This window comes from Spermophilus citellus (assembly GCF_964194105.1).
Source record: "Spermophilus citellus genome assembly, chromosome: 1".
NCBI lineage: Eukaryota > Metazoa > Chordata > Mammalia > Rodentia > Sciuridae > Spermophilus > Spermophilus citellus.
This window is the reverse complement of record NC_138182.1, coordinates 222289185-222313778: the sequence shown is the minus strand read 5'-3', so window position 1 is coordinate 222313778 and position 24594 is coordinate 222289185. Positions and strand designations below refer to the sequence as shown.

The window sequence follows — 24594 nt, the reverse complement described above, 5'->3', positions numbered from 1 at the left end:
AACATTTTAGACTTAGGACCCCTTTGTAGTCTTTTAAAAGTTATTGAGAATCTCTAAGATATGTGGTTTATACCTATTGGTAATTACTGTATTTTAAATTAAATTGAAAAAATTTAAGGATATTTATTAATTACAAAATAATAAACCCATTACATTAGTAGAAATACTATTTTTATGAAAAACCTTACTTTCAAAACCAAAGCAGTTTAGAAAGAAGAATGGCATTGTTTTACATTTTTGCAAATTTCTTTAATATCTGACTTAATAGAAGACAGATTCTCATACCTGCATTCAGTGTATTGTGCTGTGTTGTTTTCATATGAAGAAAATCTTAGGTCCTCATCGACTTCCTGAAAGATCTTGGGGACCTATAGAATCTCTGGACCACATTTTGAGAACCATTGGTATAGGTAAATGTAACTTAAGATTTAGCAATTTTGTTTAGACTAATATTGATTTAATGGTTTATACACATTCAGGAAAGTCTGATGGTGATATTTATGCTTGTATTTACACACATGTGCTTTGTTTAAATAGTAGATAGACAATATATGCCTCTTGTTATTAAGAGTTTTTTTGCTAGGTTTTACAAATGGGCATGATAACCAAAAATATGTTCCTTATCTAGGGCCTATTCTCTATCAGTCTTTCAACAAAATGGAAGTCTTCCATGGCTAGAACATATCACTTGAGTTCATGAATCATTCTTATTTAATATTGATTCTTGATTTTCCTTCTCCCCTACCTTCCCAGCCTTTGTTGATTGTCATAAGAATGAGAGAGCTTTGATTTGAACCAAGTTGGTTGATTACATGTGATATGGTGCAGGATCCTCAACCTCTTTTCTCATTTTTCCAGTCAATAAGTTACTTATATCTACCTAAACATGCTGTGAGTCTAAGTCCTTATGTTCCTTAACATCTTATGCTCCTGAACTTAAAGAAGTAAAATGGTACTGTTTCTTGAGAAATTTACTTCAGAAGAATATGAATGTACTCATTCTTACTAAAACTATATGTTTGACTGTAAAGATCAGAATTTCACAGTTGAACAGAGAATAAGAACTGATTGAATTTTTATCCCATATTTTACAGAATGTAAACCCAGTGGATCATACCCATTCTTCTACAGTGGAAAAAACAAACAGTGAGATAGGAGATATTACAAGAGAAGAAATAATTCGGACTCCTATTTTTCATGTTCCATCTGTGGAAAAACAGCCTATAAACACAGGAACTGAGGGGATACCTACTTCTGGTTCTTTTGCACTAGCTGATGATGTTTTTGCAGAAATTGAGGAACCATCTGCTCTTCCTAGTGTCATGGTTAATAGCAATTTACCTGTCACTAGTATTTCAGATTATAGATTATTGTGTGATATTGAGAAGTATGTTTGCAATAAAATTAGTCTTTTACCTAATGATGAGGACAGTTTGCCTCCACTTCTGGTTACATCTGGAGAAAAGGGATCAGGTAGGATAGCAGTTACTTAAAATTTTAAAATACTTTTTTAAAAAGAATGTACTGATAAATTTTGTCTACAATGTATGAAATGCCTTTTTAAAAACTTAATTTTATTAAAATGTGTAGTAGGCTGTTATCTTTAGTTTTCAACAAGCCTTATGTAAAAAATTCTGGAGAATTTGAATTTTTATGATTCATTTATCATATCTAGTTCTCTAAAATGAGTTAAAATCCAATACAATAAGGAAATTCAGACTTTTAGCAATGTTTTCATTGTATTAAGGTTTTAAATTTATATTCTTTTAAAATTTATTTATTTATTTTAGTACTAGGGATTATACCCAGTGGCATTTTACCACTAGGTCAGATCCCCGGCCCTTTTTATTTTTTTATTTTGAGACACTGTCTCACTAAGTTGCTTAGGGCCTCACAAAATTGCTGAGGCTGGCCTTGAATCTTGTGATCCATGTCTGCAGCCTCCCAAGTGGCTGGAATTATAGGGCATGCATCAGGGTGTCCTGCTCTTTTTTTCTTTTTAAAGAAGCATTGTAGGGAACGGGGTTTTGACTCAGTGGTCACATGCTTGCCTAGCATGTGTGAGGCACTGGGTTTGATTCTCAGCACCACATATAAATAAATTAAATAATAAAGGTCAGTTGAGAACTAAAAAAATATTTAAAAAAAAGAAGCATTGTATCTCAAAAAAAAAAAAAAACTAGAGTATTATATTGGACAACAAAACTGGGAATTTTAGTTTCTCATTTGTTACTTGTAACATGAATGATTTGAAGCATGTTATTTCATCTCCTTGGGCCTCAGTTTTCTTTGTAAAAGAAAAGAGGCTCTTTAAGGTCTTTTTCAAGCTGGATATTCTATGGCTAACTCCCATTTGGAGTGGTTCCCTAGGATAGACACTGTCACCAAAGCTGTTTTTTTTCATCCTGAAATGTGAGATGGTGGTTCTCTGCATGATAATGTAGGAGAATGAAGCTTAGGATCTCTGTGCTGTCTGTAGGAACCATTTCATGAATTTAGCAGTAGTGACAAAAATCCCTGAAGCTCTGTTTTGTGCATATTATGCATGTTTTCCTGTTGATTGTCAAGTTTTGTTACCTATCACTGCTACAGGCATATGACAGTGAATAGCATATTTAACCTGGGTCTAAACTACTTTCACAGATTTGTGAATTTTGGAAATTAGAATTGAAGTGATTGACAAACAAGAAAGTACCATCACAGGTGTTTGTTTTAAAACTTTGAAGGTGCTGGAATCTTATAAATATGCTGTTTCATCAACATTTGTGCATATGCTATACAATATATAGGATTGACATATGTTTCAGTATTAATTTCTTCATTGCATAGACAACTAAAAATTAGTATTTAACAGTTTTACAAGATGTTGATTTTCTGGGACATGTTGGCTTTTGTTTATAAATTTGATGAGGCCATTGGTGGATTTATACATTTTTCCTTTTTTGTGTGTGTATAAACATATTTAGCAGGATATTTATCCTGATTAATGTTACTTCTATTATTTTGTGCCTGTAGTAGAAGAACACCCATCTCATGAGCAGATCATTTTACTTCTTGAAGGCGAAGGGTTTCATCCTGTGACATTTGTCCTAAATGCTAATCTGCTCGTGAATGTCAAAATAGTATTTTGTAAGTATTGATTAATCAATTTTTGCCTTATTGGTAAGCAGGATTTCTAATTACATCTTCAAGTTAGATTTTCACTGGCAACAGTAAAAAATAAGCCACATTGAATGTTGGCTTTTCAGCCAAATCTGACTATAAATAAATTTATATTCAGTGAAGCTTGATATATAAACTTCCAGATTTTTACTAGCTTTCCTCAGTCTGTCCTAGGTTAAGATCATGCGTTTATAGGTGAGGTGTATTTTGATGCTTATTATACAATTGATAATCTCCAATAGCTTTTAGATAAATTGAAATTTTGTGAATGAGATAAGCAGGAATCATGATTTAGTAGAAATAAAGATGGTTTTAAAGCAAGTATCATGTAACCTAAGTAAAGTAAGGAAGTAAATAATCCTCAGTGGGGCTGGGGATGTGGCTCAAGCGGTAGCGCACTCGCCTGGCATGCGTGCCGCCCAGGTTTGATCCTCAGCACCACATACAAACAAAGATGTTGTGTCCGCCGAAAACTAAAAAATAAATATTAAAATTCTCTCTAAAAAAATAATAATCCTCAGTGTTAAGTTATTCTTGCATTCAGTTTATTTATCAGCTTTCATACTCTTTGAAATTAATGTAGTTTTTAACCACTGCATTTTTGTATATTTGTGTACCTTTTATTTTAGAGTTATTACTTGACTTCATAAGATAATCCTTTTTCTTTCCTTACATGAATCTTACACAATTCAGTTTAAAGTTTTCATGAGGAGAATTTGGGGGAAATAAGGAATTTGAAAGGGTGTGCTTCATGCAAAAATAATTTTTAGTTTGTTAGATTAGTAGAAGTTAACATTCATAGTTGTATGCTTTTATCACTCAAGACTCCTCAGACAAATACTGGTACTTTTCAACCAATGGATTGCATGGCTTGGGACAGGCAGAAATTATTATTCTATTGTTATGTACGCCAAATGAAGATAAAATTCCTAAGGACATCTTCAGACTATTCATCACCATATATAAGGATGCTTTAAAAGGTATAGCATTTTATTTTGAACTATTCAGAGTAGGGGATGGATAAATTAGTTAAAGGCATTTATGCTTTTGGTTATGCTAACTGTACTACAGATTTATTTTCTGAAGAGGTTGCTAATTTCTTAAAAGAGCTTAATTATAATTTTTAGTCTTCTTAAATTTAGCATTTTATGGGATTATTGTGTATACACAGATTTTTTTCAAATTTAAGAAATGAAATATATTTGCCTCCTTGGTTTTAAAAATCTATCTATATACTTTCCATATTGTGTTTACAAGGTTGGATGGGGCATGATAATTTAACCCCTCTTAATTTATCTACATCATATATGCAATAAGGAGAAAAATTTAAAGGCATGTATGGTTGAAACATTTTCACATTTTTTTTTTTTTTATGGTCCCCAAGCTCCAGGAGTATCTTAGCTTTGTGCACAGAAGGTGCTTATTAGATGCTTCTTTAAGAGTAGAAACAAACAGACAAAAATTCTATATTGCCTTTTGTTTGTTTATATTATGACATTCAAACTCAGAATATGTCCCCTAAATAATAATAAAACAACTTAAAATCCTTTTATTAATAATTTTATTTCCAGGAAAATACATAGAAAACTTGGACAACATTACCTTTACTGAGAGTTTTCTGAATAGCAAGGATCATGGAGGATTTCTTTTTATTACACCTACTTTTCAGAAACTTGATGATCTCCCATTGCCAAGTAATCCTTTTCTCTTTGGAATTCTTATCCAGAAGTTAGAGATTCCTTGGGCAAAGGTTTTTCCTATGCGTTTAATGTTGAGATTGGGTGCAGAATATAAAGGTAAGTTTTAGAATAATAAGTTAGATTACATATTTTCAAATACATAGAATGTACAGTAAGAATTTCAGGGACATCATCAGAATAAAATTTTGATTTTATAACAGAACTACTTTCAATTTGGTGTACTTTTAAATTTCAAAAATAATTCTCTTCTAGAAGCTTTAGAAGCTATCAAGTTAATCTGGACAACATTGTCTGTCATGAAATTTCTAGATGCTCCAAAAATCATAGCCATGTACTTTTTTTTAAAATTTCAAAGCAAAATATAAAAAATCTTGTCAAAATTACTTCTCAGTTTTCTTAAAACTGTGTATTTTCTGCTGGGCACAGTGGTCATGCCTGTAATCCCAGTGACTTGGGAGGCTGAGGCAGGAGGATTGCAAGTTCAAAGCCAGCCTCAGCAACAGGGAGGCACTAAGCAACTCAGCAAGGCCCTAAGCAACTTAGCAAGACCCTGTCTCTAAATAAAATACAAAAGAGGGCTGGAGATGTGGCTCATTGGGTGAGTGCCCTTGAGTTCAATCCCCTGTAGGCCTCTCCCCCAAAACAAAACAAAACAAAACCATGTATTGTCAAAAAAGTTTTTGTTGTTTCCCTAATAAGAAGTTGAATTATTACCTCATTTAATCTGTCTATATCATAAAGCCAAAGGATTTTTAGATTATCATTGTTATTGTATTCACTTGCTTATTGGTACTTAAAAATAGTGGTTGCCCTTTTTGTATGTTTTGATTTTTTATGCTTATTTTTATATTTCTGATATTTCATTTATTACCCAAAAGAGGAGCTTATATTGTTTGTATATGTGTATATGTGTGTGTGTGTGTGTGTGTCTGTATGTTTGTGTATTCACATATCTGCTTTTGATACAACTGAAGACTTCTAAAGCTATTGTGATGGTCAAAGTGTTGTACATATTATTTCCATGATTTCAGAATCATTTGTAGTGTTAAACTTTTTTGAATTCTCATATCTTCATCCCTGATTTTTTTTCAAGAGATAATATATTTGTTGGAAGTGTAGAATTTTAGGTATTTGATTCTAATATAATTTAATAGGCATTTTCTTGGAAGAAAAATATAGGGAAGATTTAAAAAGTGATCACTATTTCAGAATGAGCAATTTAAGTAAAAAAGATAATTTATTTAAATTCCTCTATTTGGCAGATTTTATTAAACTGTGATTTTGGAGATAGGGTTTCCTTACCTTTTAGGATTTAAGTATATAATTCCACCAACTTTCATAAAAATAATTTAACTTTTAGGTTTTTAAAAATGTTTTTGTATTTTTTAATACCTTTATTTTATATATTTTTATGTGGTGCTGAGGATTGAACCACTGAGCTACAACTGCAGACCCTAACTTTGAAGTTTAATTCTGTGTAAACCAAAGAGCTTAAGACATTTCATTCTGAGCCAAGTGTTTCTTCCATGCAGCCAAATATTTTGTTTCTGATCATAATGTTTGAATGCTATTTTTAATGGAAGATTAAGGCACTATACTAGCTCATTTTAAATCATTATAGGACATTTAATCTGTAAGTATGAATAGTATTTTAGCCAGTGGTTTTCACACAGAGAAGGTTGGAAAATCATGGAACAATATGAGGGACTTCTCAAAAGATGAGAGGAGTTGGAACTGTAAATCTCTAATAGCTGTTTAGAGGCGATAAAGGAAAATTATCAATTACAATGGGAATTAACTAGACTCAGCTATTTTCTGTATTCTTTATGTTTTGCTAGATTTTAGATAAACTGGCACTTTGAAATTAATGGTGCTTATGCCTCTTTAGACATGAATGTGGATTTTGTTACAGAGGTAATATACATATGGAATAGCTAATTACAAAAATTAAAGTCCCTGAGCTAAAATAACTGGCCTGAATTAGTAATTTTGAGATGGGGATTATCTGCACATTGATGTTGACCAAACTTATTTGGAATTTCATTAAATATTAGATTCATGAAGATTAGATTCATGAAGTCCTTTTGTGACATTCACAATGTCATTCTAAGCCCTGTTGAGAGTAGTGTTCTAAATAAAATTACCTCTTCACAGTTTCCAATTCATAAAATCATGAGGTAAAAAATTGGCATTTTTCTGTTGTCATTTTAATGTCATTTTCCTTTTTTAAAGTTAGAAAATATGTTTGTACTAGCAAAGATGTGATTGTTCTTACTTAAGTCTTTAAAATAGATAATGTCAGGTATGTGATCTTTTCTTAGAAGTTTAAGGACGTTTGTTTGTATAAGAGATATTAGAGAAGTTAGTTTCTGTATGACCTAAGCTTCGAACTGAGAGTTAAAAATATGTCTGCTTTTTATCACTGTAGAAATAATCTTGCCTTCCTTTTTGACCTTTTGTTTGCTTCAGGGTATTTGCTGCATTGCCAGCTAGTTTTTTTTTTTTTTTTCTTCTATTTTGCTGTTCACTATCTGTAGTACCCTAAAGAAAGAAAAAGGTAGTTAGGTGACAGGCGCCGTGTCTGATTCCCTTTTCTACCTTGGTTTCTATGATTCTTTATGCTTCTATTATCAGCTTCAAGAACTATAAACATTTACTACCATAAATTAGCACAATGATTAATTGTAAATGCCTTTAAAGTCTTTAATTCTTTATATAATCTCTTTAAATTATTGAAACTTTATAGAGGTCAGGGGAAATGCTATATAGTTTTCCAACACCCCTTCCCAAATTTGGGGAAAATATATAATGAAAAGATTAAATGCTTTGAAATCAGACAAGCCTAGTTTCAAATCTGTTTCACCAATTAGCTTAGTCACTGTGAGCAAGTTTTTTAATCTCTAGGTCTCATCTTTCTTATATGTAAAATAAGCATTGGATTGTTGTAGGGCTTAAATAAGATGATGTATGTAAACCTCCCAGTTCAGTGTACCATCTAATAGGTATACAGTAGGGTGAGTGACTTTTCTCACTTTCCTCTGAGCAATGACTGGATGGTATTTATGTATAACATTCGTTTTCAAAATGAGAATTAAGGTAATAAACTTAAAACTTTTGTTTTTAGTTGGTAATAACCAGTTTCCTTTCTCCTGTGTAGCATATCCTACTCCTCTTACAAGTATCAGAGGCCGAAAACCTCTTTTTGGAGAAATAGGACACACTATTATGAACTTACTTGTTGTGAGTAATTCAACTGTTTTATTAAGTGTTCTTATACTGTCATTTTAAAAGTTTATTTAGCAAATTTCACACAATTATATTTCCCTATTTTAATTTGTGTAGAATAATGAAAGCTCTTTTATAATAAATCCTAATTCATTTAACATAAGTGGACTCTGTTTTTCATGAGTCACCCTTTAAAAAAAAACATAGTATCTCCTAATTTATGCATACCTGAATTGAATTGCCTTTGGGCTAATTCTGCAGTTCTTATTTTAGGTAATGTGAGATCTCTGTACAGACTTACAAAATTGTTGAAGCTTTAGAAATAGTGTTAGAAAAGTCAATTTTATGATTTATAGAAAATTATTGCCTTAGTTTCCTCATGTGTAATAAGAAGGGTTGGATTAGGTGATATCTGAGGTTCATTTCTATCTATAATTTTTGTAATTTGTGTTTGCCTGTTATCGTAGAAAAGTACTTAGTGGATTCACTTTTGTCCATCCAAGTCTGATTTGAAGGCTGAGTTTATAACTGTCTGTTACTGTGGCAAAATATCTGACATAATCAAGCTATAAGGAAGAAAAGTTTATTTTGACTCACAGTTTCAGAACTGTCCCATGGTCAGTTGGCCCCATTGCTTTGGGATTGTGGGAACATAGTACATTGTGGCAGGAGTGCTTGGCGCAGGAAGCCTGCTCACCTCATGATGGCCAGGAAGCAAAGAGAGAAAACAGGAAGGGGCTGGGGGCCCCATATCCCTTCAAGGACATGCCCCCAATGGCTTAATTTCCTTCCAAATAGACCACCACCTCCCAATAGTACCCCAGGCGAGTGGCCAATACTAACACATGGGCCTTTGGGGAATACTTATAAAAACCATAGCAAAGACTTTTTCTGTTTTGGAAGATCTCTAACTAAAAAGTAGAGATAACTCAAAATATTACAGTATTTTTCCTGAGAATGATATTCATTATTACTGTTGTGGAATAGCTAAAAGATTTAGTTGTTGTTTTTAAAGTTTATATTAGCTTCCTGGATGGCATTTTGATAGTTAGGTCTCAGAAACCTTAAAGTAATAGATACTAAGAAAAGGATTTAATGGATGGGTAAATGTTCATGGATAATAGTTTAAGGTTTATGGAACTGTGATTATTTTACATAGGACCTTCGAAATTACCAATATACCTTGCATAATATAGATCAGCTATTTATTCATATGGAAATGGGAAAAACCTGTATAAAAATACCTCGGAAAAAATACAATGATGTGAGTATAATTGCTTCATTCAAAATTTAAAGACAAATGTTTGAACATTAGAATTGTGTCACATTAATTTTTTTTTTTGTTTTGAATTAGGCTAATATATAATAGCAATGAATACTGCTCTTGAAACATTAGAATTTATTTGCTAATAATGAATTTGCTTAATGCTGGTTTTCCATTTTTTCCCCTCATTGTTTTATCTAATAATTGAGGTAATTTTATTTTAAAACATTGGTTTTTATCATATTTCTAGAGAGTTGTCCAGACCAAAGCTTGATAATTATGAAGGTGGTCAGGAATGCAACTCCTGGAATCAATATAAAATGTTCAAAAAAATTTTTCTGAACACATGTTGTTTGTTTGTTTTTTTCCCCCCCAGGTAATGAAAGTGATAAATTCTTCTAATGAGCACGTCATTAGCATTGGAGCTAGTTTTAGTACAGAAGCAGATTCTCATCTAGTCTGTGTACAGAATGATGGTGTTTATCAAACACAGGCCAGTAGTGCCACTGGCCATTCTAGAAAAGGTGAGAGTCATGATTCCTAATTTGCAAAGATATCTCAATTAATACAATTAATTTCAAAGGAGGAATATACACATTTTACTTATTTCCTGATTTGGTGATAAAACCGTATACTTAAACAATTTCAGCTATACAAACAATAGATTTTAAAAAATGCTTCTAAATTGTGTTTTTCTCTCTAACTGTGTTAGGTTTAAAGACTTGGAAGACTGTATTTCTTTTGATATCTTCTTTAGTGTATCCTATAAGGTGGAGGTCTATGAGTGATTTCTCTCTGGAATGAGGTGATTTTCCACATTGGTTCATTCTCTGTCCCAATTTCTTATAATTTGGGGAGCATAGAGTGGACAAAAAATGAAGAATGAATTATAAAATTATAAGTGGCTGCAGATATAAAAATTATAAAAATGGTAGAGTGAGCAGCTTCTGTGGGTGACATTATGCTCAGTTTTGGCTGAAGGGCCTCAGTGACTGCTGTGATTAACAAACCCTTGCAGTAAAGGACCTAACAAATTGAAAATGGAAGATAGTATCCCTTAAAATTAATACATTATTATAGGATAACATATTTAAAGTAATCTGGTATTCTGACTGCTAATAAATTTTTTCTCATGACTATAAAGGTAATGTATACTCATTTTTAGTAAGCTTGGAAAATATATCTTAAAAAGTAATAAAAGATCCTGGTATGGTGATACATACCTGTAGTCCTAGGAGCTCAGGAGGCTGAAGTTGAGGATCGCAAGTTCAAGGCTAGCCTCAGCAACTTTGAAAGGCCCTAAGCAACTTCTTGAGACCCTGTCTCAATGAAAAATAAAAAGGGCTGGGATACAGCTCAGTGGTAAAACACCCACAGGTTAAATCCCTAGTACCTGGCTGAGGTTGTGGCTCAGTGGGTGTGTGAGGCACTGGGTTTGCTCCTCAGCACCACAAATAAATAAATAAATAAAATGAAGGTATTGTGTCCATCTACAACTAAAAATATACATATATTTTTTAAATCCCTAGTACCAAAAAAAAAAAAGTAAAAGAAAAAAGTGCCAAGACAAGGCCATTTGTTGGTATTTTAAGTATATTTTCTTCTTATTTTAATACACAGGTTAGATGGCATTACACTGTATATTTTACACTTTTGCGTTTTGCTTTTTAACAACATGTCATTGACATTTTTGTCATTAAAATATTTACAACTTTTTAATGTTGAATAGGTATACATTCATGTGTTAACACTCAAAAAAGGTATACAATATAAATAGTAGTGAAAAAAAACTCTTACCTTGACCACCCAGCCATTCTCTTGTCTTCCTACATGCAGTCAAACCAGTATTAGTTTCTTATATATCCTTTCAAAGACATTTTTTGTTTTAATCTATATTTAAGCAAACACTTACATGCACACACACACATATAATCTCTTAACTCCCACTGTTTTAGACAAGCCATAACATTTGCTCCATTGTGCACCTTGATTTTTTGTTGTTCTTAACACATATTGAAGATTATTCTATGTTGGTAAAGAGCTTTCACATTCCACATAACTTTCCATTTTATGTATACATCATTTAACTATCCCATACTGATAGACATACATTATTACCCATCCTCAGCTATTTATAAAAATGCTACTGTGAATAATCTTTTACACATGCCATTTTGTTCACTGTTGAACCTATCTACAGGGTAAATTCCTAGAAGTACAATTAGTGTGGCAAAGGTTACATTCATAATTTTAATAGATAATTGTTAAGCTAAGGCTCCATAGAGACTTCTATTTTTTTTAACTTTTATTTTCTCCAGTAGTGAAGGTTTCATTTCCCATACTCTCATAACACAAACATAAACATTTTAAATAGTACAATAGTCTATAGTTTATTAGATATAAACATTAAATTATTTTATATAATATTTTAATTTTTTAATTTAAGTGTTATAAGCTTAATATACATTGAGTATTCAGAATTTGTATGCTCCATAATCTAAATTTAACAAATATAATATAAAATGAGCAGGTTAAAGCATAAATAATTGTTTATGTCATTATCAGTGACAGGTGCAAGTTTTGTGGTATTCAATGGCGCCCTAAAATCATCTTCAGGATTCCTTGCAAAGTCCAGTATAGTTGAAGGTATGTGCTTCACTTTTAGATTGTTTTAATGTAAAGTTGTTTTTTCCATTACCTTTAAAAATGTACTTGATGCTTACCAAAAATAAAGTAAATTATAAAGAATAGTAGCACAAACTAATGTGAAATCATCACTCAGTCCAAGAACTAGAACATGAGCAGTATTGGGTCTCCTTAAGCCTTCTTGAACCTCCTTTCCCTAAGAATAGTATTCCCTGAATACTATTGTTTTGTTTTAACTCTTAATATGCATGTGCTCAAACAATATGTAACCTAAATATGCTTATTTTGGAGATTATGAAAGATATTCTTCATATAGTCATATGGAACTGTTTTCATAAAAAATTATTTGTGTTTCTGAAATTTATGTATATGTTGCCTGCAGCTATAGCTTATTCATCTTCAGTACTATTAAATATTCTGTGAATGTGTGACAGTATATTCACTTCCTGGTCATGAACTTCTGGGATAATTCTTGATTTTTTTTTGCTATTACAAACAGTGATACTAATAGTATTCTTATTTGTGTGTGTGGACACTGAATGTAAGTTTAAAAATTTTCCTAGAATATATATGTAGAAGTGGAATTTCTTGGTCAATAGATTAATAAATGGTCAACTTTACAAGATGGGATAATTGTTTTTCAGCATGATGGTACCAATTTATCTCACAATCAGAATGTATAAGAGTTTTCATTAGTTTACATATTCTGCAAACACGGTATAATCAGACTACTTAATTTGTGTCAATCTGGAAGGTATTTCTGAATATGGTCATAATTAGCATATTCCTACTCACTTAGAAGTAGAGCATCTTATTTTGTATTTATTGGGCACTTACGGGACCTTTTCTGTGTAATCCCTGTTTACCACTTTACCCATTTTTATATTAGGCCATGTGTCTTTTTTCTAACTGCCCTGTAGTTTATATAGCTTTATATATTGTAGATTCCCACTCCTTCGTTTTTTTAAACTATTTTTTAGTTGTAGATAGACACAATACATTTATTTTATTTATTTATTATTATGTAGTGCTGAGGATCAAACCCAGTGCCTCACACATGCTAGGCAAATGCTCTACCACTGAACCAGAACCCCAGCCTGCCTCCTTCATTTTTTTAAAAATATTTTTTTAGTTGAAATGGACACAGTACCTTTATTTTATTTGTTTATTTTTATGTGGTGCCGGGGATCTAACCCAGTGCCATGTGCATGCTAGGCAAGTGCTCTACCACTGAGCACAACCCCTGCCCCTCCTCCTTCATTTTTAAATGGCATTTAATAATTGTAAATATTATGTATACTGCAATATGATAATTTGATACAGGTATAGGATGTATAATGATCAAATCAGGGTAATTAGCATTTCTTTCTCCTTAAACTTTTATCATTTATATGTGTTGGGAAACTTTGAATTCTTCTTTTCTAGTTCTTTATAAAATATATGTAAATTGTTATGAGCTATAGTCACCCTTCTATATGTGGAATATTGGAACTTATTCCTGCCTATGGAACTGTATATTGATACCTGTTATTCAACCTCTCTTCCACTCGCCTACCCACCTCCAATAACCACTATCCTATTTTGTACTTCTATGAAATAAACTCTTCTAGCTTCCACATATGAACAAAAACAAATATCAAGTGACAAATGTCTTTCTGTGCCTGGATTAGTCTCCTAATGTCCTCCAGTTCCATCTATGTTGCCACAAATGACAGGATTTCATTCTTTCTTATGATTGAATAATATGCCATTGTGTATGTCACATCTTTATTCATTCATCTGTTGAGGAGCACCTCAGTTGATTTCATATCTTGGCTAATATTAATAATGGTGCTTCATTAGCACAGGTGTGCAGGTATTTCTTTGTTAAAATTATTTTATTTCTTTGGAAATAGACCCGTAGTGGAATATCTAGATCATGTAATAGTTCTATTTTTAGTTTTTTGAGGAACCTCCATATTGTTTTCCTAATGACTGTGCTAATTTACGTAATCTACCAATAGTAATTCCTCCTTTTCCACATCCTTACTAGTTTTTTTGTCAATTTGATTATAGACATTCTGATTGGGGTGAGATGATATCCCAGTGTGATTTTTGATTCACACTTCCCTGATGATTAGTGACATTAGCATTTTTTCATATGCATGTTAGCCATTGATATATCTTATTTTGAGTAATATTTATTCAGATCATTTGCTCATTTGTTAATTGTTTTTACTGTCGAAATTTTTTCAGTTCTTTGTATGTTCAAATGGATTGAATGTCAATCTCTGTTGAATGAAGTGCTTATAAATATTTTCTCCCATTCTGTAGGTTGTCTCTTTACTCTGTTGTTTCCTTTTCTGTACAGGAACCTGTTAGTTATAATACCATTTATTTTTGCTTTTTTTTTTTTTTTTTTTTATCTGTGCTTTGGTTCTTATCCAAAAAAATCATTACCTATATAGAAATTTTGAAGTCCCCTGTGTTTTTTTCTAGTAGTTTCAGTTTCACTTCTTACTTTACGTATTTGATCCAATTTTAGTAGACTTTTGTACATGGTGAGAGATATTGGATCTAGTTTCAATCTTTTGCATATGGATACCCAGTTTTCCCAGCACCATATATTGAAGAGATGTCCTTTATCCAATGTCTCTTTGTGGCACCTTTGTTGAAGATCAGTTGGCTGTATACAGGTAGATTTATTTTTGGAATCTCTATTCTGTTTCTTTCATCTCTATGTTTTATGTCAATACCATGCTGTTTGGAAATTACTTTGTGTAGTATAGACATTTTCATGATATTAATTCTTCAATCCTTGAGAGCTTGTTTGAAGGTTCTAGCACGGAGCACTGTAACCTGTATACTCTTCACTGAAGAAAGGTGCTTTTCTATTGGGGAAAGTTGTCATCTTTGAACATACAGCTTCAGGAGGGATGCATGTGGAGCAGTGAGGGAGGAAGGGAATACCCATTTTGCCAGCCAGATCAGCAGCATCAACCCTCGTGATCAATGGGGTGACAGATGTCACAGCCAGATGCCCTCACATCCATTCTTCAATCCTTGAATATAGATGTCTTTTCATTGTTCTGTGTCATCTTCAGTTTCTTTCATCAGTGTTTTGTAATTCTTATTGTAGAAATCACTAAGTTCTGTGGTTAAATACATTCCTGTTTTAGAAATTTTGTCATTAATGCTATTGTGAATGTGATTACTTTCTTGATTTCTTTCTAGACAAGTTTGTTATTGGTATATAAAAATGCTACTGCTTTTGTGTATTGATTTTGTATCCTGCAATCTTACTGAATTTGTTAATCAGTTCTAACAGGTGTTTTGTTTGTTTGTTTTGTATATCAAATCATGTCATCTATAAACAGGCATTCTTTGACTTCCTCCTTTTCTATTTGGATATCCCTTGTTTCTTTCTGTTGACTTAATGCTCTGGCTCAAAATTTCAATGTTATTTAAGAGTGATGAAAATGAATATCCTTGTCTTGTTCCTGATCTTCAAGAAAATCATTTCAGCTTTCCCCCTTTCAGTATGATGTTAGGTATAGGTTCGTTAGTTGTGGCCTTTATTGGGTTGAGATACATTCTTTCTATACCTAATTTATTGAGGATTTTATTATGAGGGGATTTTGAATTTTATTAAATATTTTTCTGCATATGTTGAGATGATTATAGTTTTATCCCTCATGTGATGTATTTAGTTCATTGATTTTTGTCATGTTGAAGCATCTTTGCATCCCTGGGATAAATCCTATTTAATTATTGTGTATGATATTCTTTTTATTTTTTATTTTAATTTTGTGTGTGTGTGTGTGTGTGTTTGTGTGTGGTGCTGGGGATTGAACCCAGGGCCTTGTGCATTCGAGGCAGGCACTCTACCAACTAAGCTATATCCCCAGCCCTTACCCCCTTTTTTTTAAAAAAAGATTTAACCCAGGGATGCTTTACACTGAGCCACATCCCCAGTCCTTTTTTTTTTTTTTTTTTTTTTAAACAACAGGTTCTAAGTTGTTGAGGGCCTCATGAAGTTGCTGAGGCTGGCCTTGAACTTGTAGTTCTCTTGTCCCAGCCTCCTAAGTCGCTGGGATTATAGGCATGCACCACTATGCCTATGTATAATCTTCTTAAATTATTCTTCAGCAGTAAATTCATCATAGCCAGAAGCACAAATTCTTCTCTTTATTTGTTTAACCTTAAAAAATGAATAAGGTAGCAGAATACAACAATTACTAATAGGGCATTATGTAAAATTGTGGATGTGTAACCGACATGATTCTGCAATCTGCATTTGGGGTAAAATTGGGGGTTCATAACCCACTTCAATCTAATGTATGAAATATGATATGTCAAGAGCTTTGTAATGTTGTGAACAACCAATAAAAAAAAATGAATTCTTAACTTCATATTTTTATTTTCTAGTGGAAGACCACTATTAGGATAATTAACAAAGTATTTAAAACCTTCATACTGAACATATTTTGATAGTAAGTTTTATGGCTTAGACATATAAACAGATATTTGGCAAAATAAATGTGAAACATAACTCTCATTTCTAGATGGCTTAATGGTACAGATAACTCCAGAGACCATGGACGGTTTGCGGCTAGCTCTACGAGAGCAAAAAGACTTTAAAATTACCTGTGGAAAAGTTGATGCAGTAGATCTAAGAGAATATGTGGATATCTGCTGGGTAGATTCTGAAGAAAAGGGAAACAAAGGGTAGGAATTTTTTGTTACTAAAATGTACTTGATTTGATGTAGGGGGAAGGATAAAACCATTCTTATAATAAATTAAATATTTTATAAATGAATATAGGATTATGCCATTAATTTAAATACTTATGCTCCAGTTAATAAATACAGCCTGTTTTTTTCAAATATGTACTTAACCAGCCTCATAAGGGTTTTCTTGGGCAGGATGCTGTTAACAGATGGGCAATTTGGGAGAGGGCTAATGTTAAAACATCCACTGTGTAGTAGCATGAGCTTGCTGCCAGGGCTGAGAAAAGGTAAATTTTTTTTTTTCTGTCAAATGAGTAAGCATTCTCTTGGGTAAGTCTGGATCATTTTGATTTACTATAAATACAAACTAAATTTAGTATACACATTAGAGACCTTATAGATTATTACTGCCACTCTTCCTCTTTTCAGTTAATCATTGTATTTCTTTCTGGGGCTAAGGGCTAATGCTAAAAGATTCCAAAATAGATTTTTCAAATTCATGAGACATCTTTTCTGTTAGAAGAGTATTTAAAGCCTTTTAAACCTAGGTCTAAATTGGACATATATGAAGAAGGACATATATATATTTATTGATGAATGAAAAAAATTGTTTTACAGTCAAGAAATCATGATAAGTGAGCTGCAGGTTTAATTATTTTGTATATAATTGAGACATCTTGTTGCTGCTTAAAATGTAGGACTTTCATAGTTTTTCTCATCTCATTTGTTCAAATCTAATAATTCATTTCAGAGAAGCACTTTTATGCTAATAATCGTACTATATTGCTTTATTCTGCAGTGTTATCAGTTCAGTGGATGGAATATCATTACAGGGATTTCCAAGTGAAAAAATAAAACTGGAAGCAGATTTTGAAACTGATGAGAAGATTGTGAAGTGTACTGAGGTAACAGAGAAAGGAGATCGCTTTCCTTTACATTCTGTGTTTGGATATGGTTTTTGTGTTTTGACTTTAGACATGGTGCATGCTCAACCTCTGAATGTTGAAGTGTAGCTTAATACACATTTTACTTTGTTTTACTTTACACTGGTAGGCACATGCATATTTCTGCCCTAGCCTGTCTCTTACACACTAGATATAGATTTCCCCTAGGTGTACTTTTAGGCTATCATCATGATGGTACTGCTGCCAGCTAATGGTTCAGTTTTGGCAACATTGCCATCTTTGTATTGTAATATGTTATTTTAATTTTTCTCTTATTTTACAATAAAATATTTTATTGACATGCATTTATAATCAGCATTCACGTAATGAAAGTTATTTGTGCATGTTCTAACTTTGTTTTCTTTTAAAGAAGAGGTAATGAAACTATAGATGTGTATACTCCCTAGCCCCTTAATCTGCTTCTTTATTCTCCTTCTGCCATCTCCCCTGGTCAGGCAACTGGCAATTGGTCATTCATTTCTTCCCCACCCCACATTTTGTTGTTGTTGTTGTTGTTGTTACATTATAGTTGTAATTAATGATGGGATTTGTTGTTACATATTCATATATAAACACAATATAACAATGTAATTCATCCAATATTGCTCCCCAGCACTTCCCTCCTCCCCCCACATCCCACTGGCATCATTCATTTCTTATGTAATACATACATTTTTAACTTATAATGTAGAAATCAGAGAGAATATAGGAATAAGAAAACATTGTTTTAATATTTTATTTTTGAGGAAGGTCACAGTTACTGAGTCTGACCTTAAACTTGTGATTTTCCTGTTTCAGCCTTCCATGTAGAGCTTAATTGTTTCATTTTGAAAGTTACTTTGAATCTTAATCATGACTTGTCCTAATTAAATACATTTCAGGTGTTTTACTTTCTAAAAGACCAGGATTTATCTATTTTATCAACTTGTTACCAGTTTGCAAAAGAAATAGCCATGGCTTGTAGTGCTGCACTCTGCCCTCACCTGAAAACACTAAAGAGTAATAGAATGAATAAAATTGGACTCAGAGTTTCTATTGACACTGATATGGTAAGGATGCTTCTGTGATGAATTTTTAAATGCATATATCATATATTAAAATAATCAAAAGATTTTTCTCTAGCCTTTTATTTTGAGAAAAGGGAGCCAAAATTTGTTGAGCATCAAATGTGTGCTATAAATTCATGTATATTATTTCTATTAATCTGTGCAATAGAGGTCAGCATACTTTTTGGTAAAAGGCCAGATAGTAAATATTTTAGGCATTGTAGGCTGTTTGGTTTCTTTCACAAAAGTTCAACTCTGCATTATAGTTAGAAAGCAGCCACTAACTCTATGCAAACAATGAAATGTGGCTTTTATCCATGAAATTTCCTGTACCCATTGAGACCAGATTTGGGCTGCAGGCCATAATTTGCTGACCCGCCCATGACTATCCTACTTAATAGGAATGTTTTTAAATTTACTTATTCTGACTAGATTTATATTCACATGTTTTAAATAAAACTTAAAGTGTCTAAAAGCAAATACATAAAAAAGATCATTTCAGCTAAACTTTTTTTTTTTTTTTTTTTTGCTATGACCATGGAGGGATTATGTAACAGCATAAATTCTTTTTAACATTGCAGAGTAGTTGGTTAAATAGTAATTTATTTAACCAGATCTTCATGCTTATTTGCTATAGGTTGATTGAAATTTAGGTTTTCTACAATATTTTGCTTGTGTATAAGTGTGAGCATAGACATAAGAAAAATTCCTAGAACTGGAATTGCTTGATCCAGGTATGTGCTCAATAGGCATTGCCTTATTGTCCCAAATAGAGATTATGCTAATTTATATTTCTACCAATGATTTTTGAGAGTGCTCTTTTTTATCAAAACAGTATATAATCAAACTTTTTTTATAATAGCATATAACAGTATATAATCAAACTTTTTTGATTATATATTTGGAAATATAGATTTTTCAAAGCAGATTTTTCATTAGACTACTTAATCTAAACATGGGTGCATCCTTATGCCAGTGTTCTTTTCTCTAGCCAGGATGTGTTATATTCATACTTCTGAAAAGAGGAAGTTTTGTTTTCATTACACTATTAAAAGTTCTTTTTTCAAGGAAGCACCTGATAATGAATTGTTATTTGAGTAAGCATTGCTAATGTTTTCTTTTTTATTCAAATGTATTAAAATATAATTTTCATCAGCACTATTAAACTCTAATATCAAATATTATTGCAATAACAAAATTGAAATATTTCTAAGAAAAATCTTTAATACCATGGTGTTTTTATTTAGGTAATATTGGTAATTATTCATAACCGCAGCCAGTGTATTTATATATTCATTGAGAGGAAATGTAAAGTATAAAATTATGACAATATTTATGATATATATGTGAGGAACAATTATAATTTATGTAATAGATGGATAGAATTAATACAAGAGAATACAGGATTTTTTAATAAATAATATATCAAGTATTTTATTAACATGCTGAATATTCTAGGATATTTTAAAATTTATCTTCATCAATGGAGCTAAACAAGATTGATAATTTTCTAGGATCATCTCATCAATATTTGTTTTCCAGGTTGAATTTCAGGCAGGATCTGAAGGTCAACTTCTTCCTCAGAATTACCTAAATGACCTTGATAGTGCTCTGATACCTGTGATCCACGGTGGGACCTCCAATTCTAGTTTATCGTTAGAAATAGAATTAGTATTTTTCATTATAGAAAATCTTTTTTAATGGAAGAATGTGCTGTATTATATATTGCAAACTGTTTTGTTAAAATTAACTCCAGCACTAAAGCTGAAATGCCACAAACACTAAAAGTAAATATTTGATGTTTGAAACATATAAGCTTTGCTTTTTAGGCAGGAATGATCTTTTAAAATCATTAGCACAATATTTAAATACCTAAAAATTTAAGTGATCCACAGTTTTTGAAGCTTTACACTTAATACATGTACTAAAATGACAAGGATTCCTTATACCTTGAAGAAATCTGTAGCATTTACAGCATTATTTAAATGCTAAGCCAAAGTGTCTGCACTTAGTTATACCTCTTTATACCAAGAATGATTTTAATGAAGGCTCTATTCAGATGTAACCTTATGAAGGAAATGTCTGTTTTGTGTATATGCCAGTTAGGATACTGGTTTCTAAAGTCTGTTAAAAATGTATTTCAATGGCACAGACCAGTTTCAAGATCTTTGACTTATGATTCTTTGAATAAAACTGATAACTTATTTGTATAATTGGAGTGGAGACCTCCCTCCATAATTAGATAAACTCTGATTGTTTGGATTAATTGCTTTTTTTCTTCTCACTTATTTTATATATATATATCATTTTCTTGATTAAATGGGTATTCTTAAAATGATTATGGGTGCTTTAGGGTTTTGTGCTTCTATATTTAAGTATTTGTTTTTATAGCAACTTATGATTCAGAATGTTTTATAAGAATTTAATAATTTATAAATAGGCAATATTTTTGTATCATAGTGCATTATTTTTTTCTCCTTTACTTTGAAAGTATACCACTATATTTAACACTTCTACCACTGATTAACAAAAGGCCAGAGTACCCCTCAAATAGTCATTATGTAGCAATATATTAAGCCTGAAACAAGTTTTTTTTTTCCCATGTTAATTCTTAGAAATATCTTGACAACCTTACATGTTTTCATTGACACCAGTACATTATCAATTTTAATGAAGTAATTACTTTTACGTATTTTCAATTCTTTATATAATAGTTATTTTTTATAATAGAATATTGAATGAAGTTAAAGTCTATGTTTTTGAAACTATTGTAGCGCTTTCCCTTTTACTGCAAACATTTAAAAAGAAGAAGAAGAAAAGAAAAAGGGCATATATTATTCCTGTCATTTAAGTTATATAAAATCAATTATTTTAATGCCTTTTTTATTTGTATGTGTAATATATATATATTTTTTTGTATCAAAAACACTCATTGTAGTCTGAAGAAAAAGAAACTACACTATATAACCCTGTAATAAGAAAAATATTTGTGAAGCACCTCTTATAAATTAAATCGAGTCTATAACTCAGGATCTGAGGTCTCATGCTAGGAGAGACCAAGAATTTTAATGTTTGGGCATCTGGTTCCACTGGATCACATCTGTGGTACTAGTCAAAGACACTATTTGGAGGAAAATATCATTCCTCTGGAAATCACTAGTTCATAACAGTGTAAATGTTACAGATGTTAAATAAAATGGCAACAAATTATAACTTGTGAAATTTATTGAACTGGTGTAAGATAAAGACAATTACATATGAAACTCAATTTATGTTTTCTTTATTTAGAGTGTTTGTTTTGCAGTTTAGTTTACACTTATTTTGTGATGCAATTGCAGAATTTATAAATACTAAAGTTTCCTTAAAACATCCAAAGGGTAGAAGGTTCTTCCATGATGGGATAGTTTTGGATTTGTTTTTATAAAGCCTCTACCTTCAATAAAAATTGGAATTCTACACCCAAGGTTTGAAGGCACATTTTAAAGTATTCTTTATAGACATATATTTCTGAAAGCATTTGCTACTTATTTGGCCATATTCTTCACATTGAAACTAAAGTTGGATTTTTAATTTTTTTAAGGTAAAGAAATAGAATGGTTCTTTGTACTCACTCTACAATGATCTATTTTTGTTGTATACCTTTTATTACAACTCTCTTTTTTCTGAATTTTGAAATCTGAAGTAAAATGTAGCCTATCTGTTGTATACAACTATTAGCCAGCAAACTGTGTGTGTGTTTGTGTACATGCTATGTGCAGAGCACTTTATTAGGTCATTGGTTAAAAATGAATAAACAGTTCTTTCCCTCTTGGAGCTAAATGTATTAAACAGAGGATTAATGTATAGCAAAAGTTTTAGATTGCTGTGATAGACATGAATCTTGACTAGGTGATTGCAAAACAGTTGAGGAGGCGGCCAAACCATTAATGAGAAGGCATCAGAGAACCTATTAAACTCTGGGCAGTGAAGTTGGCAAAAGCTGAAAATCTGAAAAATCTGTAATATTATAGAAAGACTCAAATTTCCTTTCTAAATCAATTGTGTGGATGTTTCTAAATTGTATTGTGTGGATGTTTCTAAATTGTATTGTGTGGATGTTTCATCTTATGATTTAATTATAAAAGTAGTAGCCTGACTATGGTTCTCAACTGCCTAGGTGTATAGCAATCTAGATTTAGGTATTGTTCATAAACAAAGAACAGAGCATTTATTTTTAATAGCAAGCATAACTTTCATGATGTGACTCAAATTTTAAAAGAAAATATCTTGAAATAAAACAAACTTCCAACTCATCCCAGGTTTTATTTTTCTTCTCTGTGACTTAAAGTTTTATGTAAATATGATTTAAAAAACAAATATTAAAACTCCCTCCCACCTTGTACACATCTACCTTGTTCTTCCCATCCACAAGTCTCAACAGGTAATCATTTTTATTTGTTCCTTATAAATTATTCCAAGATTTAGGTGCTGTAGCAGCAAATACAAATAAGTATATTCTTATTTTCTCCCGTAATTTTTTTCAAGTGTACAATATATTGTACTCACTGTGCTGTATAGGTTGAACTTACTTCTCCTAACTGAAATTTTATATTCTTTGGCCAACATCTCCCACAATGCCCCTGCCATCTTCCATCCCTTCTGCACCCTAGCAACCACCATCTATTTACTCTCTGCTTCTAAATTCAGCTTTTTTAGATTCCACATAAAAATGATCATGTGTATTTGTCTTCCTGTGCCTATTGTATTTTGCTTAACATAATACCCTCCAAGTTCATGCTTGTCACAAATGATAGAATTTCCTTCTTTTTTGAAGCTAAATTCCATTGTATATTCACACCACATTTTCTTTATCTGTTCATCTATTGGTAGATACTCAGGTTGATTCCATATCTTGGTATGGTGAATAATCCTGCAGTGAATCATGGGGATATATATATATATATCTTTAACAGAGTGGTTTCATTTCCTTTAGATACCCAGTAGTTGGTTTGCTGGATCATATATTCATATATTTCTATTTTAAATTTTTTGAGGACTCTCACACTATTTTCCAAAATTATTGTACAATCCTCTCTCATTTCTTGTGTATCAGTTACTTTGGGTTACATAGCATATGTTTAGGATCCTAAAGATCTTATTGCTTTTGTCAAACTACTCAGTAACTGGTAAAAACATCTAAATTATAGAAAGGAAGAAAGACTCCATTATTAAAAGAGTTATGACATGTGTCTTAATAGGAAGACTTTTTAATAACAAAACTTTTATTACTGAAATACCTGAATGGTTATTTTTTATTGAAGCTATATTTTAAATTTTTATTTTTTCCTATCAGGCACTAAACTTGACATTTAAATTTATCTTTTATCATTTAATTACACTCATGATTTTTTCAAATCAGATTTTAAGTGTTTCAAATCTTATTATTATTACTATAATAATAATAGTAATATTATTTGGTATCAGGAATTCAACCCAGGGGCACTTAATCACTGAGCCACATCCCCAGTCCTTTTTTGCATTTTATTTTAAGACAGGGTTTTGCTGAGTTGCTTGGTGCCTCTGGTTTTGAACTCGCAATCCTCTTACTTCAGCCTCCTGAGTCACTGGGATTACAGGCATGTACCACCACACCTGGCTTCAAATCTTATTCTTAATATCCCAGTTTTTAATTTACCTTGGAATGATATGTAATACTAATACCTTTTGGAAACATTTTCTGCCTTACATTAATAAAATTCAGCCATGTTTTCATTGTTTTTACAGATGAACAGGTTTAATTCAAGTACTATAGTAAAAGCCTTTGTAAAAAAAAAAATTAAACAATATGTTAGCCTTCAGAATTGCCTCCAGTGATCCCCACTGCCTGGTATTCATGCTCTTGTGTTGTCCTCTCCTAC

General features: G+C 31.7%; 1 protein-coding gene across 7 annotated transcripts in view; it reads left to right on the top strand.

Annotated features, from left to right (window-relative positions):
- ZFYVE16 (zinc finger FYVE-type containing 16) overlaps positions 1-22983 on the top strand; it is a 41816-nt gene extending 18833 nt beyond the window's left edge. For 6 of the 7 annotated variants that reach the window (XM_081279985.1, XM_081279989.1, XM_081279984.1 and 3 more), the window contains 12 exons: positions 1095-1473; positions 3016-3129; positions 3987-4142; positions 4734-4958; positions 8020-8102; positions 9247-9351; positions 9728-9875; positions 11917-11997; positions 16542-16704; positions 17507-17612; positions 18533-18700; positions 20240-22983. In XM_081279985.1, the coding sequence (XP_081136111.1) occupies positions 1095-1473; positions 3016-3129; positions 3987-4142; positions 4734-4958; positions 8020-8102; positions 9247-9351; positions 9728-9875; positions 11917-11997; positions 16542-16704; positions 17507-17612; positions 18533-18700; positions 20240-20398 (1887 nt within the window). In that variant the 3' untranslated portion in view covers positions 20399-22983. The remainder of the gene's footprint in view (positions 1-1094; positions 1474-3015; positions 3130-3986; positions 4143-4733; positions 4959-8019; positions 8103-9246; positions 9352-9727; positions 9876-11916; positions 11998-16541; positions 16705-17506; positions 17613-18532; positions 18701-20239) is intronic. The other variant, XM_081279987.1, reaches the window with a different exon arrangement.
- Positions 22984-24594: the final 1611 nt, after the last annotated feature.